This window comes from Mus caroli, chromosome 17 (genome assembly GCF_900094665.2).
Source record: "Mus caroli chromosome 17, CAROLI_EIJ_v1.1, whole genome shotgun sequence".
NCBI lineage: Eukaryota > Metazoa > Chordata > Mammalia > Rodentia > Muridae > Mus > Mus caroli.
Genome location: NC_034586.1, coordinates 74686656 through 74696440, shown reverse-complemented (window position 1 = coordinate 74696440; position 9785 = coordinate 74686656). Strand labels below are relative to the sequence as shown.

The 9785-nt window shown below is 41.0% G+C and overlaps 1 protein-coding gene across 2 annotated transcripts in view; it reads left to right on the top strand.

Moving 5' to 3' along the window:
- The window catches only part of Prkd3 (protein kinase D3), a 70169-nt gene extending 61450 nt beyond the window's left edge, over positions 1-8719 (top strand). For both annotated transcript variants that reach the window (XM_029470990.1, XM_021149666.2), the window contains exons 14-19: positions 300-406; positions 2002-2163; positions 2694-2792; positions 4554-4821; positions 6537-6622; positions 7250-8719. In XM_029470990.1, the coding sequence (XP_029326850.1) occupies positions 300-406; positions 2002-2163; positions 2694-2792; positions 4554-4821; positions 6537-6622; positions 7250-7423 (896 nt within the window). In that variant the 3' untranslated portion in view covers positions 7424-8719. The remainder of the gene's footprint in view (positions 1-299; positions 407-2001; positions 2164-2693; positions 2793-4553; positions 4822-6536; positions 6623-7249) is intronic.
- Positions 8720-9785: the final 1066 nt, after the last annotated feature.

The window sequence follows — 9785 nt, the reverse complement described above, 5'->3', positions numbered from 1 at the left end:
ATCTTGACAGACTCCGAAGACTTGGTCAGGGCATTTAAAAACTGTCACTTATTTACTATGATCTGTTACTTCTCAGCAAGCAGGCCATGAAGGTGTTATGCCATTTCAGGTCATGAAATTGCCTTTATTACAGGCAGTACTATAGAGGAAAGCATCATCATGTTTCTTAAAATGTGGAAAAGAACATGAACAAAAGATGTAAGAATAAATAAATAAAATTTCAGTCTGTGGATAACTTGTCAACCCAGCTTTTCTGTTANATGTGGGCNGCCAGTTGATTCTTTTCTNTTCTTTAACAGGAAAACACAGAAAGACTGGAAGGGATGTGGCTATTAAAGTCATTGATAAAATGAGATTCCCCACAAAGCAAGAAAGNCAGCTCCGNAATGAAGTGGCTATTTTACAGGTAAAACTTAAAGGCGGCGTACGTGGGCTTGAATTTTGATTTGTGAGACTTTGAATGACTATTTTAGATGATGCAGAGAGGATAGGTGTGGGGGTCTTTTGGATCTTTTGTGTACTGAAGATTATAATGTATAGAACTTTAAAGACCCTGCTGTGATTTTACTTTTAATGCGAGTTTGATTCGAATCTTTTTTGCTAGTTACCCTAAATATAAACACTAATTAAAGNGAAGTGTGCCTCTAGCAGTAATATGTTGTTCTGTTAATTCAAGGTCTCTGCACTGCATTTCTTCATTGAAAGTCTGGTGCTGTTTAGTTTTGTTTGGTTGGGATTTTTGTTGTTTTGGTTTTGTTGAAGCCAAGGGTTGCTGTGTAGCCCAAGATAAATCGNGTGCTCCTGGGGTCCTCTGGCTCTAGATCTCCTGAGGGCTTGATTTCAGATGCACACCACCATGCTCAACTTACTAAAGCATATTCTAAAGATAAGTTAGCAGATGTAAAGCNCATAAAGGACTTGCATTTTTCTTTTGACCTAATATTTTTATCTTCTTTGTGAGTTTAAGCAAATGTCAGTGATACACTTCTTATGTTATTATTGCTAGTAAGTAACAATTACTTCATGTTTTCAGAGGAGGGATAATCAAAACTTCCTGATCAGTCAGTCCCCAGGCTCAGATCAGACCTGCTTCCAACAAAGTCAACTTTAGGTAGAATATTAATATTATTTACATAGGCTCTGTATAAGAGTGTGTTGTTAGCCGGGTGGTGGTGGTGCACGCCTTTAATCCCAGCACTTGGGAGGCAGAGGCAGGCGGATCTCTGAGTTCGGGGCCAGCATGGTCTACAGAGTGAGTTCCAGGACANCCAGGGCTGCACAGANAAACCCTGTNTTNAAAAACCAAAAAAAAAAAAAAAAAGAGTGCGTTGTTGATGTTTTTCGTATTTACTTTTGAAATCTTGTTTGCTGTCCAGCTAATGCAGAAGACAATAGGAACACAAGATCTTCATCTAGNTATTCATGTCTTTTGGCTTTGATCACAAACAGCCCTGGAGTGAATATCTAACTTGGGAATTTAAAGTTGATGCACACAGTGAATAGTGCTTGTTTGTATCAGTGTACAATTAGGTATTTTAGGTTGTCTCTAGATACTCAGCTTTCACTAAAACAGGTATTTGAAGGAGAGAGTTCGTGTGTGTCCAAAATTGTGACGTTGGTTATCCCTTGACAGTGTATAAACTCAGCAAAATCTATATGTGTAAACAGTTTAAACATGAACTTTAACATGCTTTAAATGGGAGATAGAGTGTAGTGTGAACTTGAAACACAAGTACTCTGTAAAACAAACTTTCCACATAATACCTTATTTACTGATTGGTACACACTAGGTGTGTCGGTCNCGTACCCCATGGTCAGTGTTTGGACCAGTTGTGCCTTTCTGTTAATGGTCTTTGTCTAATACAAAAGGAAGGGTGANCGTTAAATATTTTTCTTTTCCTTCTNTATCTTCATATAATCATTGTAGTCTTTTAGGTGGTTTCATGGTAAGACTAGTTTTCTACTGAGGTTGATCACCCAAATACCCTTCCACCTCTTCAGAATCTGCACCATCCTGGGATTGTAAACCTGGAATGTATGTTTGAAACCCCAGAACGAGTCTTCGTGGTGATGGAAAAGCTCCATGGAGATATGTTGGAAATGATTCTGTCCAGTGAAAAGAGTCGACTTCCAGAACGGATTACCAAATTCATGGTCACACAGGTATTTTCATTATACCTTGAAACCAGTAAACCTAAGAGAAGTCAACAGCCCCATTTTGATATATTGGGAAACTAAGGATTGGTAGCCTTAATAAACGTGAAACAATAATACTTTTAGCTACATTTGACTAAATATAGTAGAGTTTTGAAATTACACATTTCAAGAAGTCACATTGGAATTTAGCTGATTTTCTAGGCATTTAAAAAAAAAGTCCTTTGCAGGAGTAGGATTACTTTTAAATTCTATTTTTATTTTATGTGTATGAGTGTTTTGTCTGCATGTATGTACATGTGTGTGGTGTCGGTGTAAGTCAGAAGAAATNGAGTTCAAACAATTGGGAGCTGTCTTGTGGGGACTGGGGACTGAAGTTGGTCCTCTGCAAGGACAGCTGATCCCCCCACCCTCTGTACCATGCATCTTCTCTCCAGGTTGTAGGTCAGCATGGAAAGTCAGGGGTTCAGGGTGGTTTTAATACCNGTTTGTCATCTTACTTTGCTCTCAGTTGCTCCTCAAAACCTTCTCCCTAACAGATACTTGTTGCCTTGAGGAATTTACATTTCAAGAATATTGTGCACTGTGATTTAAAGCCCGAAAATGTGCTGCTTGCATCCGCAGAGCCATTTCCTCAGGTGAGGCATTCTCAGAACTGGATTTAGAAGCATTTCTGAATTAACAAAATTTACAAAAGTTCCTCCTGATACGAAACAGAGCTCTGTGTACAACCATTGTAGTCTCTGGCTGCCAGTTTGAGGTAGCAGCTCAATCATTTAAATTCAGACTTTATTATATTGCTGGTATGTATTAACACTTTTTCAGATTAAATAAGTCTCAAGAAACAAANTTTGGGGTTTCTTTGGGGGTGGGCTGAGTTCTAATTATGTATATGAGTCTTACATTCACTCNTTTGTTTAAGCTCTTCAACTATCTGAATAGAGGAGTCACCAAGTTCAGTTATGTCTCAGTAAATTTTACTCATAAGACATGTATCATGTGACATATACTAGAAACAGCAAGCAGCCTTTGAGTATGCCTCCAACTCTGTTCTCTAGCNGCTGTCTGCACTGTGTCTGTATAGACACCAAACCCCTCTCCCAGTTCCTAAATCACTTTGTCAGTTGGAGCATTGCCTCTGGGGAGGACTTAGCATTTGGCTGTTGGGCATAGCTGCAATCACTAGTAACCAAAACAATCTAAATTGATGCAACACAGTCAGTGTCCTGAGCTGTGCTAAGCCCATCATACTTCCAGAGAACATGGCAGTGGTTGTGGTCATGTTCATATGTAACTGTATTCAACTCTAAACCGACTGGAGCAGTAGTCTGTCAGCATAGAAAGCACTGACAGCTCAGAGGTTCTCCACTGTTGATTGTCATCTGTAAGTCTTGTTTACTTACCTGCCAATACATAACATCCAGCCAGCAGATACTCAAAGATTAAGCAAAATGAAGGACTCTTTGAAATACTGTAGCTTATTTTTCATGTAGCAAAACATTTGAATACTTTTATGTCTAGACACTTAGGATTCAAAACTGAAACACAATTTTAGAGAAATAGAAAAGNGGTATATTAGTCAGGGTTCTCTAGAGTCACATGGANTATCTATATTTTAAGAGAATTTCTTGTGATGACTTGCAGTCTGTAGTCCAGCTAACCTCAAATAGGCAGCTGTAAGTAGGAAGTCCAAGAATCTAGTAGTTGCTCAGTCCTGAGAGGCTAGCTGTTTCAGCTGATCAGAGAAGTAGGTTCCAACAGATGTGCTGGCAGGTAAGTGCAAGCAGGCAAGAAGACTGAGTTTTTCCTTCTNCCAGTGTCCCTATGTAGGCCTCCAGCAGAAAGTATAGCCCAGATTAAAGTGTGGATTGGAACTTGCTTTGTCCCAGGCTTACCCTGAACTCAGATATCTGTCTGCCTCAATCTCCTGGGATTAAAGGCGTGTACTACCTTGCCTAAATTTTTCATGGCCACCATGCCTCAAGATATCCAGGTCAGAAGCCTATGTCTTCCAGCCTCAAGATCTGGATCATAGGTGTGCCCTCCATTTCTGGGTTGTAGTTTATTCCTGATGTAGTCAAGTTGACAGCCAGGACTGTTCCAGGGGAACAGGGGGCTCCTCAATTGAAGATCAGCATCCTCCATCCATTTCATCAGGACAACAAAACTGAATCCTTGTTCCATGACTCCATAGAGAACAAATTGTTTTTAAAATAAGTGCTAGGATAGCTCTTCATACTGCTGTAGTCTCACAGAGCTACAGATGTATCTGTCTGCCTCTGGGGAGATGGCGTTTTACTTGGCCTGTCTATAGCTGTTGGTGTAGAGTCAGCACTGAGCATATCTAGGGACNGGTATTGATACATTATTTGATAAGCTTTGACATATTCAATTTCCAGGTGAAGCTGTGTGACTTTGGGTTTGCCCGCATCATTGGTGAGAAGTCGTTCCGGAGGTCAGTGGTAGGAACTCCAGCCTACTTAGCCCCTGAGGTTCTCAGGAGCAAAGGCTACAACCGTTCTCTAGACATGTGGTCAGTGGGAGTCATCGTTTATGTGAGCCTCAGTGGCACATTCCCATTCAATGAAGATGAAGATATAAATGACCAAATCCAAAACGCTGCATTTATGTACCCACCAAATCCATGGCGAGAAATTTCCAGTGAAGGTAAAAGAGAATTAAGTTTCAGATTCTCACCTTTAATCTGAAATCTTTGGGATCAAAATCATCCCGTCTCTTCATCTCCCTGAGTCAGTACCAGTCTTTGGGCACTCTACTGTATTTAGTTTATTATTATTATTATTATTAAATTTTATTCTTGAGACAGGGTCTCACTTTGTAGCCCTGTCTGACCTAGAACTCACCATGTAGACCAGGATGGCCTTGAACTCACAGAGATCTATCTGCCTCTGCCTCTCAAGTGCTGGGATTAAATGTGTGTGCCACTGGGCAAGGCCAAGTACTCCACTTTTAAACTGTTTTGTCTCTTATTTTTCTCAAAATGTTTAGTGTTGGCAGTAACCCAGGCCCCACCAGCCTCATCTAGAAACTACTAAAGTGGCCTTTTAGNTGTGCTGCCCCCAGTCTCTCTGTTGCTCAGTCACTGCTACTGGATCATCTGCAGAAACATAAGTTTCATGTATTTCCTTCCCTTTAGCCACAGCTGCTATAGGTTTCCCATGTGGCCCTTGTTAAAGAACCTTTTGGGCCTCACCTCCCACTTCTCACACAAACCTAGTTGTGTACTCCTAAACTCTTTNCTGTGTTTTGCATGTCTTTCCTNCAGCCAACAGCCCCTCCTACAAGCCTCTTANAATTCTTCAAAGCCTACCTTCTGAGTGGCCTGTGTGTCCTCCTGACCTACCCCTCCCCAAGCTTTAAAGATCTTCTTATGCTACCACTTGAGCATTTTGTCTTAAGGCTATGTTTAGCTAACNGATTATCCCAGTCTTCAGAATAGCANTGTAANCNCCTTGAGTAGACGTGTTTCGTCTATGCACTTTATACCTAGAGTGAGCTTTGTACCTGCAGGTCGTTTTTCCAGTCCTTCCCAGAAAGCTTCACGCTATAGTTTTCATGACTAGTGAAGGCTTTTCAATCTGTAATGCCTCCTTCTGTACATGTCAAGAATGAGCCAGGGCTGTCGGCATACACTAGGAATCCCACGATTGTGGAGGTTTCAAAGCTTTGTACAAGACCTTTTCTCAGGGAAGGGNTGGGGAGGAAAAGACAGGGAAAGGAATGAAGTTGGTCCTGTTTAATTTCTGATGGAGTATGCCATCGCCCCCAACCTGTTTGCTAAAACCAACAGTGGGAACTTTTGCTGTTGGCTCCACTTCATTCTAAGGATATCTGTACAAGAAGGGTGATGACGTCTGCCACGTTTTCACACCACGTCAGGGGAGAGCTTTGTGATTACCATTGCAAGAGGGAACCTATCTAGAACCAATCTGTTTTGTTCATCCTCAAATAACAGTAATGAATACTTAGAACCCATGTGCTAAACACATTCTAAGCTTTTATACTAAGCTGACCGCATCTTCCCAACAGTTTCATTGTGTAGATGAGGAAATCAAGACACAGCATGGGTCAGCATAGACCATGTCATACTGTGGTGTAGCACAAGTCAGCCTGGCAATCTGGCGTCAGGTTATGCGTGTAACCACACTGACTGCCACCTTAGTAACGTAAAAAGTTGGCATTAATACTTATTACGGGGAGCATTTATGGGCCACTCCTGTATGTTCAGTTCTGTGTACTTGAGAAGCAGATTTCGTCCATGCCACCTTTACATGAGTCAGTCTGCTCTCCTGCAGGCAGAATCACAGGTTTGGGTTCAGTACCCCAAAACTCATATATATATAATTTTGCTTTTCGTCTAGCAATTGACTTGATAAACAACTTGCTTCAAGTGAAGATGAGAAAACGTTACAGTGTTGACAAATCTCTTAGTCATCCTTGGCTACAGGTAAAAAAAAAAAAAAAAAAGAACTCTGCATCTTCCTCTCCTGTGAGTTTGTCTTCTAGGAGCAACAGGTTCAACATGGCCTGGGATAATCTAGGCCTCGGTAGTCATTATCATGCCATGGCGTGGGCATCTGGACAAGGGCTGCTTGTCACTCAAGTCAGTGTTGACAGGCAGTTAAAAACCCAGGAACAGAAACAATGAATTAATTAGCCTTTCATAAGTACTTGGGTATTTTTTTAAATTAACATGGTATACNGTTCAGTATATTTTACTTTAAATGTCCACTAAAAGTTGTTCTCTGTTTGGCCGGTTCCTCCATGAGTTATTACAGACATTTGTTCCAAAACCAAAAGTCTACACTTGAGAGTGAGCAGAAAAGCTGTACAACTATTTTGTAGGAAATGGAGAGTAGGGTTAACCTTAAAAAAATCACTTCTGGGCTGTTCGGTACATTAGCCTGATAATAGACTTTAGATTTCTAAGATTCACCTTTAACGTTGCCAATGTGGAATTCTACAGTTAGAACTTAGGGATAGGANTTGCCAGTTGTGTAACTAAGGTTATAAACAAGAAGGGGCTGTTGGCGTACTCTCTATTTCATGGTTCACAATCATTTTCTTTTCCTAGGATTATCAGACTTGGCTTGACCTCAGAGAATTTGAAACTCGCATTGGAGAACGTTACATTACACACGAAAGTGATGATGCTCGCTGGGAAATCCACGCATACACGCACAATCTCGAATACCCAAAGCATTTCATTATGGCCCCCAACCCAGATGACATGGAGGAAGATCCTTAGTTGTCAGTGAGCCAGCCTCAGCAAGGAAGGGTTTCACTTCAAGAGCGGATACTTTGCTGCATGGCTGGTGGTCTCTGCAGGCTACCATTGCAAGGTGGCAGCACCGTGAGGAAGTAGAAGGACTTGTGGCATCAGTTCTGTAGCTCATAACGAGTAGGTACATGAAGGGAAACGGAGTAATAAAGTCAAAATGGAACTTCTATAAACTTTTATAGCATAAGCAATAACTGGTTCTGTAATTNTTCCTAATCCTTCACATTAGCACAATGTGAGTTAGCACTTAATTTATCTCTTTTACCTCTCCTTTTCTGTTATTACATCATTGTTTTAAAGGCCTATGACTGTCTAGTTATTGCTTATAAGGTTGATTACGCAACAGGTTTGCAGTTAAGCAGTAACCATGAGGCTAACAGCATACGGTTTGCTGTGAGGACCTTTAGTGTTTGTCCACTGTCAGAGGCATTGCTTCTTCCTGGACCCTACAAACAGGACATTGTACTGCTGACCTTTTGGTGGATGNGTCTTTACATATGGTCAGAAAAGTTGTCACCTTTTCCATTTTATAATAGTCACTAGGATAATCGACCAATTGGTGTTACAAATGAATAGAAATAGCTGGTCATCACTCAGCTCTGCCTCTGAACACGTATGTTCTCAATTGGCACCATCATGATACAGTATGCCAACAGTCAGTGGGCACAACTCTGCATTTAATTAATTTATCCTTACCTGGAGTTGAATAATGTATAGACGCAATCACATACTAGAGAGGAAAGCTAACGCAGGTCAGTAGATCAGGNCACTGTACAACAAGCAGTTGTCTGTGCCTCTTCCCTTAGCTTTTGGATGGGGTTTCAATATCCAGTGTTCTTAAAGCAGCATTGTAGTTTGAGCAGTTTGGAGGAGTGACTGAAGTCAAACATGAAAACTTAGTTTAATGAGGTGGGACCTCATTACCAGTACAGCGGATGGAGAAAGAGAAAGAACGTCTTACACTGAGCTCCAACAGCCAGCTGTTTTGTAGTCGTTACTAATACAAGCTCAGTATCCCTGTCTGAGCTGCTCTACACCAGGAAGGTTTCATTTGCCAGATACTGAAATGTTTGCACACTCTACTAGTTGAGCATCCCTGGCTTACAAACCCGAAATCCTCCAAATTCAAAAAACTTTGGAGTCCTTCAGATTTCCACATTAGTGATATTCCCACCTGTGCTTTACCCAAAGAGAAAAAGACCCAGGACCATCCTCTCATAAGAAATATAGTAGCTGTTTGTTTCTTCATTCCTCACTAGTCACGAAGAACAGGTTTTTCTTGTTGTTTTTCCTTTTCTGTGCTGAAAGCAAGAATTTGGAATCAGAAAACCTGGGTTTAAGCCTAAGTGTCTTTATTCTATGGATCTGTGGGGCTGAGCAGATGACAGTTGTCTGAGCATTTGTTTGACTTAGTTTCTCAGTCTGTAGTGTGGACACCATAAATTCTTCCTTCTGCCTTCCTCCATGTGGCTGTGAAGATTGGGCTATGTGACCACTTCTGACAATCTGGAATGCCAGGGTTGTCGCTTACCACGGGCTCTGAGATAGCAAAGGAAAAACTGTGTGTGTGAACAGACCAAAACTAAGTGCCATCCCAGATGAGAAAGCAGCTGCGGTGATCTGTCTAAAATTAAAAATGTTCTTGAGGTGACAGAAACATGCTTTGAACTGTCCTCACAATAGCCACATGACTAAGCACACTTAAAGTTGAGGCACAGGGTTAGTTGTTAAAGTGCATTGAGTTTAAATANGGATTTAAACGCAGGCCTATACCCCCAATCCCTTTAACCGTCCCAGCCATTGACAATGCACTGTACATCTCTAAGAATCTCCAGAAGACGTTCCAAACTGTCTCCGTAATTGTTTTCATACAGCACTTGTGAAGAGTAATTTTAAGAATCTCTAAGAATGGATTTTTCCATTTTGCTAAGTCTGCTTGACCAGTATGTACAAGGTGGAACTCTTGTGTGTCACTAGGCAGCCCACGGTGGTTTTACCATGTGAGGTGAGAACTAACTGAAGTGACTGCTGGTTTGCTGTACTTCTGTAATCAGACTTTACAAGCCATGACATTAATTGCACTCTGTTTTTGTCGAAGCCCTGTGCTGTTTAAAGAGAGACTGTAAAGGCGCTGTCACGGTGCNGAGTTGAGTGACCACTCCACTGTTTAACCTGCATAACTTTTTGTCATTGTCTTAAAGCCAAGCTGTGTTTGCATATGAAAGTAATTGTTTCTTAGAAACGTGTGACAATTTTCAAAGTAGTGTATAATGACACTGTTTAGTACATTTTATATTTTTTGTTACATCCCACTTTTTGTAAATATTCT